The following is a 23,224-nucleotide window of genomic DNA, read 5'->3' as shown; positions in this document are numbered from 1 at the left end:
GTGTTTTCTTTTTGCACTGATGTAATAATTAGTGAATTATGTCTTATCTGATTTGACACACACTTCATTTACCATTCATTCTTCCTATTCTATTTTTGGTTCTTTTAAATTTTTTTTAAACTTTTGTGTGTCAACCAGAGACAAAAGTAATTCTTTTCATTCTGCCCCAGCATTTTTCTTCATTATTTTTGACAAATGTAAGTTGATCTTAGATTTGTGGAATGCAACCAGTTCTATCAGATCTGTGGATGATAACAAAGATTGATAGTGCTTCATGTAACAGGCCACAGCATCACTGAAGGGCAATAACAAACATTAGAAGAAACAGTCATTTAAGGTTATATTGAGAAATTGTCAACATTTTTATGCCCGTCACACAACAATCACAATCAGCTTCTTGTGTTGATATATAGGAAACCTACCTTTTGAAACATATACCTTACTGTCTGTGAATTCTGACAGTTTGTTTGCCATTATCATTCAGAATTACTCATTTGTAAGAGTGAAAACATTTTAGTGCTGTAATTATTGAGAGATGAAAATAGAAAAAGAGCAGTGTCTTGATATGTAAACATATCATCACTTACCTTCTCTGCTGATTGGGCCGTACCAAAAAAGATTGGAATGAAAGCTAACCAAATTATGCAGGTTGTGTACATAGTAAATCCAATGGGTTTTGCTTCGTTGAAGGTCTCTGGAACCCCTCTTGTTTTAATAGCATAAACAGTGCATGTGACCATCAAGAGAATACTATATCCAAGGGAACAAATGAGAGAAAGATCTGAAATGTCACATTTGAGAACTCCTCTGGCATTTTCTGGTTCAAGTGTCCTCTGCTCTCCATAGTCTACGATGGTATGTGGTGGATCGATAGCAAACCAGATGAAGACTCCAATAAGCTGCAAGGATATGAGGCTGAACGTGATCACCAGCTGAGAAGCTGGACTAATAAATTTGGGAGCTGTGACAGATTTTTTACCTTGTTCAAATATTCTGTGAATTCTGTTTGTTTTGGTAAGCAGCGCAGCATAGCTGAAACACATGCCAAGTCCTAAAAAGATCCTTCGAAAGGAGCAGACCACTGTATCAGGAGCTGCAATCATTAAAAAAGTAATGGAGTAACAGAGAAAAATGCCAGTCAGGAGCACATAACTGAGCTCCCGCCCAGAGGCCCTGACGATCGGTGTGTCATTGTACCGGACAAATGTCACAATCACAAAGGTGGTGGCAATTATACCGAGAATAGCTATGAAGACAGGCACGATGGCCCAAGGAGAATGCCACTCCAGTTTGATTATAGGGATAAGCTGGCAATCCGTACGGTTGGCATTTGGTCTTTTATTAATGGGACACAGTTCACAGTTGAATTCATCCACCTGGTAATGGTACCCCTCACAGCGCTCACAGTGCCAGCAGCAAGGCACTCCCTTCACGGTTTTCTTTCTTTCCCCAGCTTTACAGGGCAGGCTGCAGACAGATGCAGGATGTGTGCGTTCTCTGTTAGCCCACTGCATGTCTTCTACCTGTGGGTATAAAAAATTAATGAGACTTCTATTTTCCTTCATTTATACTATCCTAATCCTGGCCACAGGTTTGTCATAAATCACTACATGCTGACAGCACAAATACAGTTTACCATAATAAGAAACGTGTTTCTTTCCCTTGCACTGACTTTAAAAAAGTGTTAAATGATTGTGTCCAATAAATCATTCATGCCACAGGCTTGATGAGTATCATTAGTTTCTATTTACCTCTTTACTGCTGACCAAATTGACATCTGTAAAGATATTTATTAACTCCAGGCTAGTTTAAAAGCAAAAAAGCCCCATATGCAGTGCTTTAAAAAGTTAATCACATGCAAATATAAATATCTGCAGTTCTCAAACATTTAATTACAAAATAAGTCTATTTTCCGAGTGAGCTTCAGAGGAATTTCTGATAAAGAAACAGATTAAAATCTCCATGCATCACCTCTGGCAGAACAAAGAGTGCCAGAAAAGAAAGATCTGTGATGCCACCCCTTCCAAGAATGTGGGTATTTTATACTTTTCCACCTTCAAAGACTTGAAATGTTCAAAAGTGTTTTGTTTACATTTCTAGAAGATTAAAATAAGTATATACTGCTTTCTGAGTAATAATGGAAAAAGATGTAATGACTATTGCTTTATTTCTCCTGATATAAAAAGTCCAGGGATCCTTTTGTAGCCCAGAACAATATAATCTTGTTTTAGAAATCCCAGCTTTCTCCACATCACCACATTAACAAAATATCCTTTTCTTCATCCACCTATCTATTCTTCCTGCATGCCCTGCAAATAAAATCTGAATAGGAAACTCTTGGATTTAAAGAATTTCCTGCTTAAAATTATCACTCAGTTTGGTGCCAGCTGTCCTTAGCCCACCCTTAGTAAAGCTGCGTTCTGCAGAGGTCACTGTGAGTTAACCAGAGCTGTGGGCGGGACAAAGCCACTTGTAGGCACCAGAACCACTCCTTGTTTCTCCTGGCCCCACCTTTCATTCCTTTGTGAGGTGGTGAGCGCTCAAGGACAAAGGACTTTCCTTGTTCTTGCCTATTAAGTACTTAGCACTTTTGTTTCATCTGGAGTCTTTATTTATAAGTGAAACAGCAGTAACAAAACTTCAGGTGCCAGGAATGTTTTCAGTTCCTTCTGGAGGAGGACAGAATGAGGACAGCTTATAAAAAGGGATAATTTTGGCCTCTAAAGTTTATTTTTTTCAGCAAATTTTCAACAGATTTGAGAGGAAATCACAAGGTAGCATTGCTGGCCTTATTTGCCTTCCCCAGAGAGCCAGAGCACCAGTTACAGTACTGCACAGGGTGAATAAAGCAAGAAAATGCAGCCCAGCTCCTCATCTCTTCTGTGCCCCTCTGGTGTAGGACTTTGATGTTGCTCTCCACTCCAAGGGGCAAGCAAGGGACCACACAGCAACAAGGAAACAAGAGTTGCTCATATAACCAGCTCTGTGAGCCCTCACAATCACTCTAGGACTTCAGTGGGAGGGGATCCTGAATCCCCAGAAGTCAACCAGGTTTTATATCAAAAATTGTGATGACTATGCGGAATACATCATCTGGTGCCTATGGAAAAGAAAATAATTTAAGCAATTAGTTTCCAAAAAAACACAAGAATAACCCAGTTTTGTATGAAACAGCTTTGATAGAGCTACAGCAGAGCACTTGACACACTAAGAAAAACTTCACCCCTGTTCCAATCTCCTGGTTTTAATCACTGAAATCCTCAAAGCTCACATTTTGAAACGCCTATTGTTTCATCTACTAGACGTGAGAGAAAACAGGCTATGATGAAATCAGCATGATAGGAAAGACAATTCTCCTTCATATTGTTGCTAGAAGAATAAATACAAAACTTGTGATTTAGTCACATACTACAATACCATGGTCATTAATCCAGATCTGTGGATAAGTTTGGGATGACTCAGAAAGAACAGTACCACATATTGGCTAGATTATAGCACACGATACAGAATCACAAGGAGAGTAGACAACACCTTATCCAGCAAAAACTTAGAATGGCATGGACAGGCAATATCTCATCCAGCAGAAAGCCTGACAGGATAAAGCTTAGGTGTCCAATTTTCAAACACATTTGAACTAGCAAGGTGAGTTTACAACAGATCAGTATTTAATACCATGAGGCTACAGTGCTTCTTATCTGGCATTAAGCATCCTAAGGTCACATTTACTGTATTGTGAATCGATGGCTTAGGTAAGTACAGGGAATTCCCTTTTGTCTTTTAGAGCTTCTACCTTACTAAAAAAAAAATAATAAGAAAATCCTTTTATTTTACAGCTATTTATGATTTCACATGCTTTTGTCTTGACACTATTTTAATTGACTAAAAACATGCTTAAAATCGCTTCCTGGTTGGCAAAACATTAAAGTGCCTGAGGTTATGCATCACATTGGCAACAACTAATAACACAGTCCTACTTCTGAAGTTAACTAGTAAAGATTCATATTATATTTTTCACTCTGGTACATCTGATACAAACTGCAAAAGATATAATTTCCAGCATATGAAGTTATATAAAATTATGAATCTTGAGAAACTCACAGGATAAAGAATTTTTTTTTCCTAATAAGTTAATTATGAATATAAGCACTATTGACTGGTTAGTGATAGAAAAATTCAAACAGGAATAGACTCTTAAAGCATAAAAAATTCTAAATCAATGTAGAAAATAACCAGAATGAATGGCTGGGGCAGGTGGATTTTACAAGGTATAAATCCTATGTTTTAAAACCTGGATTGTCTGGATTAATTTTCTAGGCACAAAAAAACCCCCCATATTTATGGTGACCTAGATTTATCAGAAAGCTTTTAAAAAAATATTATGAGTTCTTGCTCATTAGTTTTATATTTCATTTTCTATTTAAGAAGAAAGAGGATATATAGTCAAGAAACATTGGCCAGTGTTTGAAAATTGAAAATCACTTCAAGATACTTGTACATCTGAGAAGATTCTGGCATTGTAGGATGTTAATTCTGGAAGTTAGTGGAAAGATGGGATTCTCCCATGAGCACAACCATCGACAACTCAGTTTATAGCTACATTAACAAGCAATGTGCCACAGTAAGAACCAATCGGCAGAGCAAAGCTGTTAATTCTGAGGACTTGATGTTCACATTGGTCTGTATTTGAATTAGTCTGCAGAAGAAGGTTGTATTGACCTAATTTTAACATCAGTGGGCTGAACAGTGGTAATGATTAATGAAGATTGCTGGCCTTCTGGAAGGCATATTCTGTTTTCATTTCAGCCAAGAGCATCCCGGTTCACATAGCCCAAGACCCACTCCACAATGAATGAGTGTGCTAAGTGGGAATAATTAGTAGATTCATTTTACAAGCTGACTCTTGGTTGAAACCGGAACGCTGATGTGTGTATATCCTCAGATTGCTGCTTAGACAATCCTGTAGTAGAGGCAGAGGACAAGGCAGGGGAAACTATACCTCAGAGTGAGCACTGGGCTTTTATTACACTTGAACATGTCTGTTAAGGGTTTCTGTATACGCAGCAGTTAATAACTGAAAAGCCATGCTAATTCTGGTCATCTGGTTCACTCCCAGCTGTCCACAACCTGCAGCAGTCTTTGCCTGTAATGTATTTTTGAGCTATTATTTTGCGTACTATCAAAGTAATAAGTAAATGCAGTACAAAACATAATTACAACAATCGTCTTAAAGCTCTATCAGTTCTTTCATTGATGGTATGTATGAAAGATTTCAGTTTCTTGAACTTGTACAGAAGATTCACACATGTCATTGCTTTTCTCTCTTTATGAGCTAGTACTATTGATCCCAGTTCTCTGAGATTAACTTTATACAATAAATGACAGCAGAAACTGTTAAGAAACAAGAAAACAAAGGAGGATAATTTGGGAACATAGAACAAGGGACAATTATAATTTTCAGAACTACTGAAAACCTGTAATAGTCAAGCTTTAAAGGGAGTTTCTGGATGCTCAGCCTCTTCTGAAGAACATAATTTTTAATGTAGACATAAACACTTAGCAGTGAAACTTTCAAAAGTGCCAAGGGGAACTTGCTCAATACAGCTAATTAATTTAAATGAGAGTTAAGTGCCTTGTCTGTTTAACTGCTTTTGAAAATCCCACTATGCTTCCATCTGCAGTTTTCACAATATAAATATGTCGGAAAACTTGCCCTAAAGTGATCTAGAAGTTCAAATGTTACAAAACTAACTTCAGGGGATCTTTAGGCACACATTTCTAAAGAGTCTCATGGGGGAAAGAAACCAACAAAAAGGCCAAAGTCAGACAAAAGAAACACAGAAAAGAAGGTGCTTTTTGACATTGAAAAATGATTAAGTTCTGCATCTCTTCAGCTCTTACTGATTAAAATGTCTGGGTCTGCAGCACACTTTATACTGCTCAGACCCAGACAAGGCTGAGCAGGTCTCAGATTGTTAAGTAGCCTTGGGTAAACATGGTTTCAAGAAGACATTTTTTGTCACCTCATTTTCATGTGACATCTTCTAGATGCGGTTCACTACAGTATGATATATTATAAGGCAGAGTTTGTTGCTAAATGTATCTGACATCATCTAGATCAGCTGGACTGGGGTAGCCTAGCTCTGGATCTATTATTAGTAATGGTTTAAACATTATTTCAATTTTATTTGAGTAGCTTCTCTGAATTTTAAAGTGTCTGATAGATGGATGTGCTATAATGAAATGCCTCACATTTCCCTAAGATGTGGTTCCATTTCCTACTAGTCCAATTCTTACCAGAGTGAAAATATCAGAAATACTTTGACAGCATCTCTGTAAGACATGTATTCATTTTCTATGAAATGCATCACGATACAAAAAGTGAATGGCTTCATTGCTCTTTCAATGGACATAAAAATCATCTCTACATGAGATATCTGCCTGATTGAGCTGCAATTTGCTTTAATGTGTTAAGATTTGTTCAATGTGAATTAAGATTCACAGTTCACTAAACCATTACAATGCAGACAAAATGCCATTTCATATCAAAACCAAATAAACACCTCTGTTCTTCATGGACATTACAAACACAATTCCCTATAATATTTAATAATAGAGCTAAAAAATTAATGATGTGAGAACTTGACTAAAAGAATACAAGGTTGACATGATACAGTAAGAACAGCACATTCACGTTCTTGTTACCCACATTCTTCCAATCATCAGGCAATTCATTCCTTTAGCAATGCCCTCAGCAACTGGAGGAGACTGATCGAAAATGCTGTTAATAGGTAAAATATAATTTCTGAATTATGTGTCCAATTTATGTGTACAAAACCACTCTGTTTCCCAGTCTTAATTTTCATGGAGAAATGTATAACTTACTTAATTCAGCAACCCATGAACAATACAAAGAAAGACACCTGGACAACCTTCAGAGAGTTTTTCAGAGTGCATTGCTTGGGTAATATTTAAATGTTTCTGATTATGCTATATTATCACTTGCAAGAATTTTTATTTTTCTTTCAAATCTTAGAACCAAGGAAGGAAGGAAGGAAGATATTATTAGTGGTGAAGCTTTGGTCTCTAACCTAGGACTTAGCCTATATGGCTCTGATACAGTCTGACTCTGTGACCCTGGGCAAATTTTTTAACCTTTTTGAATCTCAACTTTTCAGTCATGGAGACAAGCTGTCATGCAGACAGGAGGAGTGGAGGCACTTTCTCTTCAAATATGGGTAAAAAGTTCAAGTAGGGATATAACTGATATCCATCTCTCAGGTCTATAAGGTTTTTTTGCCCAATAATTACTTGCAATTTAGAAAGTCTGACTAAAACAACTTTTAAAACTGAGCAATATAGTTTTAAAGAATTAATACTGGAAATTTCATAATGTGTCAGTGCTTTCTAATCATGTCAAAATTTTTCTTGTCTTCTCCAGTTTTCAGAACTGCAATATCACCAATCTCTGGAATTACTAAAATAAAGAGAATGTACTTTTATTGTTCCAAACATATTAACAAGTCATTCTCAGCTAGGGAAAAATAATTATAGGGAAGGATGCTCTAAGGCAATACATAAAAATTGAAAAGAACACTATAAAAAAATATAAAGTTTCTTATGTTCATAGAAGAAAAGTTTAAATACTTGCCTTGCTTTATTAATGCAAGTATGTTATTTAGTGGGCTGATACTATAATTTTGCTTCAAAGAAACCAACCCTACTAATTAAGCCATATAATGCATGACTGCTGAGTACTTATGTAGAGGAACACACTATGGTAACCTAAACCAGGGAATAATCATACCACTGTATCACAATATACAGAGAGTGTTTATTAGTGCTATACAGTCTTAAAATGCTAGCCTTTATATGGCTTGGGATCTATCTTACTTTTTTCTTTTTAGTTTTAATTTTTTTTTTTACTTTTACTTTTCTCCTCCCATTATTTGATTTCATCTCATGGGGTACAGAATTGCTGGCCCTAGCAGATACTTGGTACAAAGGCAGGAGGAGCTGCAGTGTAATACCTTCTTCAATTTGCCAGAAAACAAACATTAATGTGGTTGGAATGCTTGGAAAACATCATTTTATTCACAAATGCCTTGGGGAGTAGACAGCACAAAGTGGAATGATTAGCAGGTCATCAGGTAAACAGCTACTGTTACTACACTGGGTAACCACCAAATGGAATTTTACAAAAATCTAGTAGGCACTTCTTTTCAATATATACTTTTTTTTTTTCTTTACTGAAAGCATGAATCACAATTAATTTTCAAGCTTCTGAAGATAGCCTCTTGATTTACAAAAGAGACAAAAAGTCACCCTCAACCAAATCAAAGAATCCAAGCAAACCAAAATACACCACCACAGAAATATCCTATTCTAGATGGCATTGGCAGACCAGATTTTTTGAAAGCGCTTTCAGTGGTCTACTTTCTATATTTTGAAAACATATAACTAGTATCAATGTATCAGACTGAAAATCAGGTTTCCAAAATTATTCTTTACACAGACCACCTTCACATAGACAATCTCAATCACATATCCTTACCTAGAGGCCCTTACATGTCCCTGACATGCACTTGAACAGAATTTTATGAGCATTTACAAATAAAACTCATGATGTACACACAGGGATTGAATTCATTATATGCTATCAAAAGCAGACTGTGTCAATTCTTTGCCTATATAAGTAGACAAGTGTTTAAGAAAAGACTGGATGTGGCACTAAATGCCATGGTCTAGTTGACAAGGTGGTGTTATGTCATACGTTGGACTTCATGATCTCAAAGGCCCTTTCCAACCTAGATGACTCTGTGATTCTATCTCCACAAGCACTCAAATTAAAAACAAACAAACAAACAAAACCCCCAAAAACTTGGCAGATTTTGAAATAAATGGGGTTTTGAGAGGAAACCTTCCACCATCACACTTTTTTGTCAACTGACTAGTTTTGATCAGCTCTAGTACCGAATAATAATGCTTGAAGTACTTTTTTTCTTCCTGCAGTTGATCATGCAGAAATAGCCTGCAAGCATACCTTAAAGAATTTAGTGCTTTGAGAAAAGAAAAGGAGCATAGTTCTGGCAAAGAGTTTTTTAACATCACTTTGCTTGTGCCTGGAGAATCTCCTCAGTTCTGCCCAAGGACCATGACTAGTTTATTAGCTTAGTTGCATTTCTTGATGAAATTTTTAATACCCATAACCCTTGCTCCCTCCAAAATCCATTTCTTTTAGCCACAGTTACTGAAGTTAGAGCTGGCTTGCCCCAAGCCCAGTGCTCCATAGCTACTGTATTTCCCTCCAATCTGTGCCAGGTGCCTTTCAATTCCAATGGCCCTCAGATTCTCCCTCACTTCACAGCTCATAGTAGACAGAAGGAACACAAGGGGTTGAGCATAGTTGCCATTTGATTTTAAAGGAATTTAACATAGATTTTTTTTTAAATTTTAAAACTATATAATTTCATAAATCTCAGTGTTTCATGAAAAATATTCACCATGGCATGTTTTTATTTATTGTATTGGTTAAAGATGAGTTTAACAAAACAAGAGCTGTTGTCCCCAAACTCCTTCATGATGGTCTGTAAAAAAAAGGTACTGGGCTGGACCTTTAGCTGATTTAGTTCAGCCCAGTAACTTTAGTACAGTTATGCTAACAAGTTATTATTTCTTAAGAGGGTGACCTGTCACAGTTTTTATCTTTAATATTTAATTGTTTTAAAACTAGAAATTAGCCAATCACAAAAGCCCCAGTTCAATATGAAGAAAAAAATGCTGATAGGCTTGTTTTAGTTTTAATCGTACCCCATTATTTTTAAATGGCTTCATCTATTTCCTATTTCTTTATCAGACAAAAAGGTGCTGTATGCATGAAACTGAAAAATGAATGCTTCCAAATTCCATCCTGCACAACCCTTCCTACAAATTAATACCGACACACAGATAATATATTCTTTTTATTCCCACACTGCTCACAGACCAAGATGTCAGTTGCACTAAGGGCTATACAAATCTACAAGAAAAAAAATGTGGTCTCAATCCCAAAGAATTCACAGTCAAACTATACGATAAAGGAGAGCAGAATATTGGCAGAATATAGAACAGAACATCCTAAAACTAATAAGGAACACAGATCAGCATGATAGTCAGCAGCCATAGTACACCTCCAAACAGGGGCTCTTTGAGGAAATTTTGCCAAAAAACATTTTTAACAAGGGAACTGAAAGAAGAAAGCGGGGCAATTTTGCATCTATTTCCTGAGCTTTCCATCCAAGCAAAAGCAACTCCAAGATGGTCAGCACAAAGGCATTGGCTTCATCAGTGACCTCTCAAAGAGAAGCATAAAACAGAGCTGAAATATCCTGTGCATCTTAGCTTCTAAACAATGGTTCAGCAAAGTGAAGCACTTGAAATTTTGGGAAAAGTTGCCCTCACCTCAGCAACCTTCATTGACTCTGACAGAGGAATAGACAAAATTGGCTGGAATTGCAGGGATCAAATTTATTTACTTGCCACAAAAAAAAGAGGCACTATAACTAAACTGTTCCGGACACATTTTTCAACCTGTTTTTACGGAAAAAAAGCTGTTAATATGTGTAGTACATTCTACCCTGAAACACTTCAAAATCCTAAACACCAGGACACTACTTTAAGATGGTTTCCCACTATAATGGCACATATCTTATTTACCAGCTCCTCTTCACAAAGAGTCAGATCTTTTCATGCTAATGATTTTGAATTTTCAGCACTACATAAACAAAAGAAAACACATTGGCCCTTTAAACACAGTTCCAGACAGGTAGAAAAACCACATACACAAAATGTGTGAAAGTCTGAATTCAGAACAGGCAGAAAACAGACTGTATTTTATACTGAGATTTCCAGCAGCAGGGGAAGAGCGCTCACTGCCAAGTCTGTGCTGTTGCTTAGAATGAAGAGTCAATAATTAAATTGAAAATTCTGCAGAGAGACCTAGTGATCTGGCAGGAACAAAAACAAGCTCGAGGAAGAAGTTTAAGCTTGAGAAGTGCTACAGTGCATTTAGTCAGGGGGAAAAAAACCAAACCAAAGCCAAAAAATACTTCTTACTAAAGAAATAAAGGTGAAGATGTTCAAAATGAGAGGAAGTGGGGTTTCATATGGACTGAACATATTGGGATTTATTTTATAATATTTAAAGAATTGAGTAGATAGAAAGCTCTTGAGACTTTATGGGGAAGAATGGAGAATTTGCAAATGGGAAACCTTGTGCTTACATTCTGAAAAGGGAGGGACTGAAGAAGCCAGGGAATTATCAATCATTCATTTTGACTTGGATTCCAATAAAAATCCTGATAGAAATAAACAAACACATTTCAAAAACACAGAGAAAAGAAACAAGACAACACCCAAAAGGGATCTCTCATCAATGAGCTGTCACATTTCCTTCAGTGAGAGGGTAACAGGCAATGTGGATGAGAGACAAGCAGCCAGGTGTCATTTATCTTAACATTAGAAAGATTTTTGACACCATCTCAAATTACACTCTCAGTCATAAGCAACCTAGTGAAACAGATTTAGCCCCTAAGGGCTAGGTGCAAATTATATCAGAAAGCCACAGAAAGATAAAATTTGTAGTTGATTTACTCTCAGAAGGGAAGGGATGGCACAGGGTGTGGCTTGGAAAGGTCTGTTGTTAGTCTGCTGTTATTCAATATTTGTAATAACCATTCATTCAGTTTGGATGATAAAATAGAGTATACAATGATCAGATTTGGGCAGTAACACTGGAAAAGGCTGAAGCTATGCTGAAGGTCAGAATTCATATTTCAAATGATACTGCAGAATCTGAAAAAATGAAGCATGCAGTTTAACAGGGACAACTAGCAGTACATTATGGGTCAGGAAGGACAGAGGTAGCAGCTCTTCAAAAGAAAAAGAGATCTCGGGGCTCTAGTAGGTTGTGATATATTGAACCAGTGTCATACTGTTGCAAAAGGGGAAAATGCCAGATAAATGCAGATAGATACAATAATCCTTCCCCTCTGCTCTCTACTCATGGCTACATGAAATTATGTTTCTCCTGTACTCTGCACTAGTGAGACTGCAGTCAGAACATTTTCTGAAGGTTAGATCGTTGTGTTTCCCTTTGAAGGAGAATCAGATGGGGAGTCCAGAGGAAATCAGCAAAGATCAGAAGCATGTTTAGAAAAACATGATCTATGTGACTAAACTGAACAAACTCCTGTTGTATAGCCTGAAGAAATAACATAGCCTAGGAGGTAAAACAAAAGTCTTCAAATACATGAAAAGGATTCAATGTACACTAAATAAGATAAGATATAGGCTTAAATTATAGCAATAAGGAGTAAAATTAGGTATTTATAAACGCTTCAGAGAGATAAGAGTAGCTAAAAAATGAAAGATAATGCCTTCAGAAGCTGCAAAGTCTTCACCCTTGGAACAACATAAGTGTAGAAGATGTTCACTCTATCCAAGGGCTAGAGAGTCTCTTGAGATCCCTTTAGCTGTCTTCTGTAATGCAAAGGCAGATTTCAGGTACTAAATATTTTGAGAAGAAATAAAAAGATTATAACTAGGCCAGATAAATAGAAAAATATCAATGTACTCTCATGACAACTAAATTCTTTAGGCAGTCTTTTGCAATTTCACAGAATACCTATTTAGGAAAAAAATATTTACAAGAATAAAGTAAATAAGAAATGGTAGTGATCCTACTTTTCCTATGTCTTGTATAATTAATGATGCAATTTAAATATTGTAGGGTAAATTGCTTTTGTTTATGGGAAAATGCTTCTCTAAGTGTTAGGGTGAAAGAAGGTCTTAGTAAAAGAAATCACCACTGCTGCATTAATAAACTGTTTTCCATATGAGGGAACTTAAATCAATTTGGGAATTATTAAGCACCTAGCATGTAAAAAAAGAAGTCCAAATTGGAGTCCTATATGTGAATGGAAAACTCTCCAAGGATTGCTAGAAAAGTTGTCCTTACCCACTAAAGTGATGCACAACCTGAAGCAAAAGAATATCCTAAATAAGTAACCATGTTTCCAACTCAATAAATCTTTCATAGCTTTCTTCTAGAGCTCTTGCTTAAGACATAGACAGTCTTGTATTCACTCACAAAACTTCGAGTATAGGAGCCAGTTGCTTGTGTGCCTTCCAGCATTTGCTCAAGGGATACAGGACGTTGCCTTTGAGGGATTATCAGCAGATCAAACCCACCAAACAAATGAAAGCCAGAAAACTTTAGAAGTCACGGCACCATCTCTAAAGCACTTATGCAAATCAATCTTTACAGCTCACCTGCTCCAACCAGCCCAGAGTGCTGGAGATTGTCCAGCCTCCCAGGGCAGCCCAGTACTTAATTATCCTCATCCTTAGAATCTTCCAGCATGTCTGCATTAGATATCTCTCCCTGTAATTCAAATCCACTACTACTCCTAATAGCCAAATTAACCATGCTTAACAGTTTGTTCTTTTCCTGAATAATCCTTTCTGTATTGGAAGAGATTAACATAACCCCCCTCTGTGCAGTTTTCTTCAGACTAAACAACCCTAGTTTGCTCAATCTTTTTTTTTTTCCCTAAAGGCACACTTCTAGATTGCTGATCATTATAATTGCTTGCAGTTGGACTGTCTCCAGCTACTTTACTTTACCAAGTGAAGTCACAGTTCTGCTAAGGAGCTCACAGCATTGAGGAAGAGAACAGATGAATTACATCACAAGTCCAGGAGTTCCTTGCTACAATGGCCTCTGGTGATGCAAATCAGTTAACCATTCCAAAGCTATTGCTTAGCTTTATGCCTAAGTTTTCCATAACAGGGGGGTTCACTTCAATTCTTGCAGTTATCAGAAAGAACACAGAGAAGGGTCCTCCTTCTCTGACCCAGTCATTTCAAGCATATTTTATTGACATATTCAACACTAAATCTGCTTATTGCAAGCTGAAGTTACAATTAAATTAACTATGCATTCTTCATTCCCTGCCTTAAGATGTATTTACATCACCACTAAGACTAGTGATACCATTTTGGGTATTTGGGAAATAATTAATTCCCTATCTTTAAATAATTTAAAAAAATAAAGTGTTTGGGGATTTATCAGGATGAAAAGTCCTGGATAAATATTAGATGACTATGCTAAAGTAATTAAAATAATACTAGTTCAAGATGAAGAGAATTGCAGCAAAGCAAACAGAAAAAAATAATCATACAGTAATGTTCTGTTAACTGCTGGTTATTCTCTTTCATCATATAATAGCCTTTGAAGACCTCTTTTTTTTCCATTTAATGATTTTTAATTTAGTGGTAGACTTCCATTATGTAACACAAATGAACAATAATTAAAGGAATTTAATCATTTAATCTACAGTTTTTTGCTTTTAAGGACTTTTAAACAAATTGCTTCAAGGTTCAAAGTTCCATTTTCAACTTACAAGACATATATAAATTTCAGGGTGGGAGGCAAAGAGAAAGATGGAAGAGGCTGGGGAAGAAGCATGCTACCTTTCAGACTGGCTCTTCATGAAACAATTCACTGCAGACTTGCTGAAACCAACTGCTATGCCTAGTATCTGTTTGTCTGTGCTAAAACTCACATTAGTTTGTACCAGGGGAGCAGCTAACCCTGCTGTGAGGTCCCATATATGAAGGCAGAATTCTCTGGAAATGCATATAAAAGTTCCTGAATTTGTATTGTTCTATCAGTGCACATTTTTTTACTGTGAAATAGAAAAGAGTATTTTAAAACACAAGTGCTATGCTTGTCATTCCTTTCCGGTTTATTGAAAAAACAGGAATACTCCTGGTCCTGTTAGCTATGGCTATTCAAAGAACAATTCATTCTAATCATAGCACTTTTACAAAGGATTAACACAAAAAGCTATAAAGTATCTACCACCCATTCAAGAATCCTGTGACAAATTCACAGCCAAACATACAACTGCAACTCCATGGTTCTTTTGAGAAACCTGACTTTCCCTCACCCTGACAAGGTGAGAAAAAAATCACTATTCATCCTAACTCTCAAGCAGAGACTGTTTCACTGGCAATTTGCTATCATTCTAATGAAGAAAAAATGGTTATCAAATTTCAGGATATTTTCTCAGCAGCTATCTTTTATCCATTTTCTTTTTTATTTGTTTGCTTTTCCCTAGAGAATCAGTCAAGAAGTCTATCTCGTTGAGGGGGGAAAAAGACTATTCAGACCAAAAAAGTAAAAAATTTCAGAAGGAAGACAAATTGTCATTCTTCTTGTATTCTTCTAAGGTCATTGGCTCTTGAATCCAGATTCTGTTTTGATTTTCTGTCATGTCTGAAATAGCGTCTGTCTACTATGGGCACTTAAAATCATTTAATACTTTTTTAACATCTATATTCAGCCTATTTCCTCTCCATTACAAAGCTTTTTATATGAGTACAATCTATAACCTTTTGTCTTGGGGTGACTTTATCATGTGTATCCCCTATCGCTGCTCTATGCCCAGAAATTAATTTTGTGCCTTTCTGTGCCTTTAAACTGAGCCTGAGAGGGGGGAGAGGAAAAAAAACCGAGCAAGCTTTTCAAGCAGTTTGGCTACGGGCAACTGGAGCTACTTCCTTTTTGGTAGAACTTCCTTTCTGGGACTTGCGCTCCTTCAATTCACGCACGCGTGCTGCCAGGGCAGAAGTGGGAAAATTTCTTTTTTCCTGAAGCTAGTGGGGGAAGGTTGGTTGTAACCTGCCTTCTATCAGAGGATATTTTTCCTCCAAATTTGTCCAAACTGGCACACCTTTCAAAATCATAAAATCTCAATTTTATTCCACATTTCTTGAATTTTTTTTCTTGTCTCTACTTTGCATCTGCTGTAGCCTACTGCTGACTTATCTCTTTAGTCTAGCACTGGTCCTTAGCAGATACAATTTTCATATTGAACTAAGACAATAACAGTAGAGCAGAACAAATCCTGAGTCATACTACTTGGCCAGTGCTATGATCAGGACTAGCTTTGTGAAATCTAACTAGTATAAAACCATAATAGTCTCTTCTATTTTCAGCCTTGTACAGAATAAAGGAAGACAGCAGTATAATTTTGAGAAGAATAGAAGAGCATAAAACATTTTTGCTTGTCTCACTGGGTTTTACTTTTAACCCAGCATCAACAATTTTCAGTCAGATAACATGGGTAGAGTGAAAGTTTGAACTCTACTGCCCTATTGCATGCAGGCAGAAGAACACCCTGCAGGCCATATGACTGTCATATTTTGTTTATAATCATATACAGCACTAAGTGCTTCTGTTGTGTATTTCACTGTATTGTGTTCTTTTGTTACAGACAGGCCTTAGGTTCAGCATTTTAAAAACATCTATCAATTATATAATAGCTACCACAGGAAAAAAAGAGGTTTTCTGACTTCTTTAATGAAATATCGTGGCCTACAGCAAAGCTTGAATCTTATTTAATGCAGTTACAGAAAACATCAGAAGTTTTTTGAGCCATTTTCTTTTACCATGTCACAAGAAAGGGAACTAATGCATTTTGAATCTGTAACTTCCAAAAACAATTGACTAATTTCAGTGTTGATGGCTTCCTTCAGTATTAGATACAAGACATGAGTCGTAAAAAAGAAAAGAAATCAAATACTGATTCAAATCTCTCTGTGATCTGGCTGCCTGCAGGGAAGCTCACTGTCAGTGTGAGGTTCCCAATTTTTACTAGTTCACCAATCACTGTGCTTAAGGCTGATGATGGTTATGGCTGTCTCTCTGATAGTTCATCACATCAGTGTAATTTTAATTTATGGTTTTCATAATAAATCAAGATCATTATGGAAAAATGGATGCCCCTGAGTCATTTATATCCTCAGTGCATACACTCTATAATTCTGAGACCTTATGCATCTTATTATTTCTAAGAGAATGGTAGAAATCTGTTATTATAAAATCTCTCTTTTCTTTTAACAGACCTCTTGTGCTCTGGTGAAAAAAAACCAAAAACAAAGACAAAACACACAAAAAACCCAAACCAAACAGCAAAACAAATACAAGTGAATTCTGTCTTTAAAATTCACAGTTTTTGCTTGAAACACAGAATCATAGAAAGGCCTGTGTTGGAAGCAACCTGAAAGATCATCTGGTTCCAACCCCTCTCCTGTGGGCAGGGACACCTTTCACTAGACCATGTTGCTCAGACCCCATTCAACCTGGCCTTGAACAGCTCCAAGGAAACAAGCAGGGTTTTTATATGCTTTGGATTTCTTAAGGAGTAGTATCACATAAGTGGATACCCACTCGAGCATTTTAACTGCATCAGCTAAATATGTGATTTTGAAATCACCAATAATTGTGTCTGCCTGAAGACTCACCAATCAAAATCACTAACTTGGAAAAATATGGATTTGTATCTACAAATTTTTTCATATTGGGATTTTTAAACACAAATTTTGGTAGACCAAAACAACATATAAGCTTGAAATGCAATCTGAGAATGTTTCAAACTGTATTTAAAATATGGGTCTTTTTCAAAAAGTCAAATATTAGATTTTAAAATTCTTTAATATTTCAGCTTTTCTTTTTCCAAATGGTATTTAGCTTTAAAAATAGAGCATTTTTAAGAGGAGAAAAAAAAGATGTTCAGAAATGAACCAGAACAAACTGAATGGGTTTCTAAGGAAAGGAACTCAGAAACTTGTTATTAAAACTTTAGGACTGTGACTATTTCCGTCTACTGCCACTGACAAAAGCCACCAGTTGACATCTCAGTCGAACCCTTATAACAACACATGCAGTACAGAACACAGTTTCTAAGGGGGAATTCATTATTAATCATAAAAAGAAGTTGATTTCAAATCATAAGCGCCAGGAAAAGCAAGCTTGTTTCTGACAACTTTCCTTGTACAGAGATTACATGGTTGAGAGCTCAAATTTGCTAAACCCACACATTTGTAGAGAACTTTTACATGTGACCTGGTATGCAAAATACTGTTGCAATATGAATAAAACATAACTTTTGCAGAAACAGCTACCTTTGCCTGGATTTTTATTCATTATAAAAAACAGAATGTTTTTTGGAAGAATGCATTTTAACAATCAGACTTCCCTGAAAATTAAGTTATCCTTTTCCACTGATGAAGAAAAGAAAATTAAGAAAGTAAACAACAGAAAACACTGACAGTTAATGTATCATCAACAATCAGAAGTTCTAAGGCAATTATTTTTTCCTTTAAAATGACACTAAAAGTTTTAAAGGTCTGGTTGTTTCCAGTACATTAAGATCACTTAAAGTTAGAAAGCCTTGGAGAGTAAAAGGACTTTACTAAAAGAGGTGTAAATTTACATGGTCAGAATCATCAGACGATCAGGTTCTTTGAGACTATTGTTTGACATTTCTAAATATTTGCTTTCAGAGTTTCCTTGTGTCTGTCAAAGACTGAGATACCTTATTCAAACTCAAGAATCATGAAAAATTTAAATTTGGAAGATCATTATTGTTTCTTAATTTAACTTCTCTACTGTATCAACATTGTCGTGAGTGTGTTTGTTTTGTAAGAATAACAAGAGTAGGACTGATCAGTAGTCATGAAGTGCCTGTATCTGGAAGCTATAGCTGCTTCAGAGGAAATCTAAAAGGTCAGTCAGCCTAAAGGAGAGCATTAAAGTTCCTGAAGTCTCCATGAAAAAACCAGCATCAGAGGGGTCTCTGCAGCTGGGGAAGCCTTCTGAGAAAGAGCACCTCAGGGAGCGTGATACAGAGTCTTTATGCAGCCAGAGTCAGCACTTTCTGCCCAAAGGGAAAAAAAACCAGCACTGCAACAAGAAAGGAACAAGTCTGAAGCTTGACCACACGGACCTTGCAGAGTCTGTGAAATTTTGAGGAGCCAGAGACATCAGGAGAGCAATCATGAATCCTGAGGGTGGTGACCAGAGACAGACTAGGGCTGGCTACCAGGTGTGAAGCCACAGCCCAGACAACTGACCTGCAGTCAAAGCCTGATATAAACTAGCAAAGGAAGAGGAAAATGGAAAAGGAGGGGGAATGAGGAGAAGTAGAAAAGGGAAACATTTAAATTAAGTTATTTGGATGGAATATATGTTCTAATTTGTCATACATTAATTGTTCCAAGGGTTGAACTGTACTAAAAACCTGATGCTTTCATGATTTATTTTTGTGACACAGAAAATAAATGGATGAATAAAAACTATAAATGTTCTGAAGCACAATACCAGCTGTATAGATGAACACAATCATAAATACATCATAGCTACAACATGTTATCACACAATTTGAGGAAGAAATATCTGTAAAAACCAGTGTAGAAGTATCTATAGAGGATATCTAGTTTACAAACATTCACTAAAAATCATAGTTACATGTGTCTTCATTAAAAGGAAACGGTAAGAGAAGGGATACAGAGGGAAAAAGTATTATATTTTAAAAGCATCTCCTTTAAAGAGCAGCAGGGTAAAAATTGCTCTGCCATCTTAATACTGCTTCACTTTCAATAAATATAGATGTTTTCACAGAAACTAATGAAAACATCCACTGTGTTCCCTATGATTCATTGGCAATCAAAAGCACTACCTAATTTGCAATATGATGATCTGGAGTATTGACAATCATTCAAAAAGATTACTTGGTTTTAATATATTTTGTCTAGTGAGAGGAGGCAGCAGCTTTGCCACAGCAGACCATCATCTGTCATAACTGCCATCAACACCTGGGAAGAGTTTAGTGAATGTAGAAACAGGGGGACTGAGTCCTGTGTGCCTGCGTGCACCCTGGTCCGTGTGAGCAGGGGTCTGCAGCAGAGCACGGGGCAGTGGGGTGAGAGCAGGACCCTAACACAAGGCTGGGAGCAGAAGCATCATCCCCTGCAGGGCACTGTGCCGGCCCATTCACACCTCCACAGCTCCAGGTACTAGACAGAGCTTGCCTGAGACTTTGAACAACCAGTTGGATCCAGCACGTGAGCTCATGGAGGTGAAAAAAGAGAAACAAACAACACTCTTAACACACCCTTAACTAATGAGAGTTAATGAGGGGCATTTTAGATAAATCCTTTCCTGTTAGGTTTGTGCTCAATGTGGTTACCATGGTGTGGTTTCAGTAATATGAGTAGCCATCAATCCAATCATATTTCAGAGTTCCCCTGAGTACATATACATGAGGCAGAAATAATGGGACTGAAAGCTACCAGCTTAATGAAAAATTTAGCACTTTAGGGGGAGATAAAAAAAGGCAGATCAGAATGGAACTAAAATTGAAGCAAAGTTTTAGGTAGCTTTTAGATATTACTATGCAACTGCTATGTTAGTACTAGCATTTGTGCAAAATGTGTATATCAGTTTTGAGTTCATTTAATAAACACTAACTTTGCAGAAAAATGTAACAATTATGAAAATCTGGAATGTATTCCATAATAGTTATGGTAAGGGTCTAACTGTAGTGTTTTCCAGAAATTAATGTTCAATATTAATCTTAAATTGTTTAACCAGTTTTTTCCTTTCATCCCTTTCAACAGACAGATATCAGGCTAGCGAAGGGAAATAACACTGCCACACCATCTGCAACACACATCTTCTGTTGGTAGGATTTTTTTCTATTTGGGCAGAAGAATTAAATCCGTTCCTGACAAGTAGTTACAGATATTAAATGGTGGATATGCTAAAGTGGTTTAACAGCTGTGGCTGAAAATGGGGAGCTATCATATATGTTATTGTGGATAGCACTGAGATAATTATTGCAAAATAGTCTGAACAGGAGAATAATTTGTAAATATTTTCCTACACTGTCTTTGTTACTCTTCATTAGGAACATCTCACATGGAAAACCAGAGATATTTGAAACCTGCTTTTTCTGATTTGATTGAATTCACTGCATAAGCTCCCTTTGGTGGATCTAGTCATCAATTCACACTGTTGTCCTTCTCATCAGCCTTTAGCAAAACAACATTGGTATTTCACATTTGCAGAGGTACCCAAATGGCTAACACAACTCGAGTAAGACCTGTAAATACTGTATAGCTAATAAGGAAAGAGATTATCTTAATTTTTCTTTTTCTCTCTTTGCATAAAGACATCTTCTGCCAGAAAGAAGTGCCTTGGACCCAAAAAATTTCTCAAGTTAAAGCCTGATGCCTATCTGTCATATAAATATTATGTAACAGATCCTCTGAATTTAATTGGGATGGCGATTTTCCACCCAAATATAATTCCATGCACAGGTGGAACTTAACTATCCCAAAACTTGCAAAAAACATTAAGACAGAAATTAGAAACACCATCTAAGGATGGGTAAATTGCGGCTTCTTATTCCTTCTGCTACGAAGTAATAAAGGACAGTACAAACCCTAGTTATTCATATAGAAAAATACTAAAGTCTCCCTCTATATTCAAGGAACAGATTTATTGCAGTAGTTCATCATCCCAATGTTTTAACTAAATCAGAAGTGGTTAGAATCCAAACTTGTCTTTTATTAAATACATTTCCATCATCTTATATTGTTTGGAATACCTGGGCAATTTACACGTCCCTATCATTTTGTCTGACACCTTTTATTCAAGGAAGAATTATTATTTCCCTGCCTAACTTAATAATCACTCTGAGGAATAACAGATATGAAATGATTCAAAAATATCATCTGAAGGAGCAGATAATTACACAACCCATCTGACTTGAAAATATAAAGAATTTGGTTCGGGCAATTGTGTTATCTTTTACTGACTTCTCAAGAACAGAGAAGATAGCACAAGAAGAAAGAAGGCACAAGAAAGGAAGAGCTTTATTTTGCCAACTGACAGAGAATAAATAATCAGTCTTTTTTAAGTGTTTAATTTAATATTCAAATGAGTATTCTCCAATATCAGTATTATAATCAAATTGGTAGAATCATAGAATCATTTAGTTTGAAAAGACATTTAAGATCACCGAGTCTAGCCATTAGCCTAACATGGCCAAGTCTACCATTAAACCATGTCCCTAAAGGCCGCATCTACATATCTTTTAAATACCCCCAGGGATGGTGACCACTTCCCTGGGCAACCTGCTCCAATGCTTGTTCACCCTTTTAGTGAAGAAATTTTTCCTATTGTCTGATCTAAACCTCCCCTGGTGCAACTTCAGGTAATTTCCCCTGTCCCATCACATCTTTCTTTCAGGTGGTTGTAGAGAGCAATAAGTTCTCCTCTGAGGCTCCTTTTCTACCCAACAGAATAACCAACCCCAGATCCCTCAGCCACTCCTCACAAGAACTGTGCTCCAGACCCTTCACCAGCTTCATTGCCCTTTTCTGGACACGCCCCAGCACTTCAAAATCTTGTCGTATTCAAGGGAAGCTTATCGCTCGCTACAACGACCTGAAAGAACGTTGTAGACAGGTAGACGTCGGTCTTTTCTCACAGGTAACAAGTGATAGAACAGGAGGAAATGGTCTCAAGTTGTGCCAGGGCAGGTTTAGATTGTATAATAGGAAAAAAATTCTTCCACTGAAAGGACACTCAAGCAATGGAATAGGCTGCCCAGGGAAGTGATGGAATCTCCACCTCTGAAGGTATTTAAAAGACTTGTAGAGGTGGCCTTAGGGACATAATTTAGTGGTGGTCCTGGCAGATTAATGGTTGGACTCACTGACTTTAGAGGTTTATGCCAACCTTAAAGATTCTATGATTCTATCAGCTGCAGCCTCTCCAGTGCCAAATACAGAGAGACAATCACTACCCTGGTCCTTCTGGCCTCACTATTTCTGATACAGACAAGATGCCATTGGCCTCCTTGGCCACCTGGGCAAGTGCTGGCTCCTAATCATATGAGTGTCAACCAACATTCCCAGGACCTTTTCCACTGGGCAGTTTTCCAGCCACTTTGCCCCCAGCCTGTAGCACTGCCTGGGGTTGTTGTTACCCAAGTGCAGGACTCATCACTTCAACTTGTTGAACCTCATGCAATTGCCCTTGGCAATCAATCCAGCCTGTCCAAAGCCCTCTGCAGAACTTTCCTACTCTCCAGCAGATCCACACTCCTGCTCAGCTTGGGTCACATCTACAAACTGACCGAGGGTGCCCTTGATCACCTTGCCAAGATCATTGATAAAGACATTAAATAGGCCTGGCCCCAGTACTGAACCCTGGGCAACACCACTTGTGACCAGCTGCCAGCTGGATGTGACTCCATTCACTGTCATCTCTGGATTGCTTGGCCATTCAGCCAGTTTTTTACCCAGTGAACAGAGTGCCCATCCAAGC

At 37.1% G+C, this 23,224-nt stretch overlaps 1 protein-coding gene across 1 annotated transcript in view; it reads right to left on the bottom strand.

Annotated features, from left to right (window-relative positions):
* Window positions 1-476: 476 nt before the first annotated feature.
* Window positions 477-23,224, bottom strand: part of LOC103623494 (metabotropic glutamate receptor 8) — a 278,245-nt gene continuing 255,497 nt past the window's right edge. The window contains exon 9 of the mRNA XM_008642594.2: window positions 477-1,523. Within this exon, the coding sequence (XP_008640816.2) occupies window positions 477-1,523 (1,047 nt within the window). The remainder of the gene's footprint in view (window positions 1,524-23,224) is intronic.

Source organism: Corvus brachyrhynchos, unplaced genomic scaffold (assembly GCF_000691975.1).
Source record: "Corvus brachyrhynchos isolate BGI_N302 unplaced genomic scaffold, ASM69197v1 scaffold239, whole genome shotgun sequence".
In the NCBI taxonomy this organism is placed as follows: Eukaryota; Metazoa; Chordata; class Aves; order Passeriformes; family Corvidae; genus Corvus; species Corvus brachyrhynchos.
The sequence above is the reverse complement of the archived record's forward strand: the minus strand, read 5'-3'. Positions and strand labels throughout refer to the sequence as shown.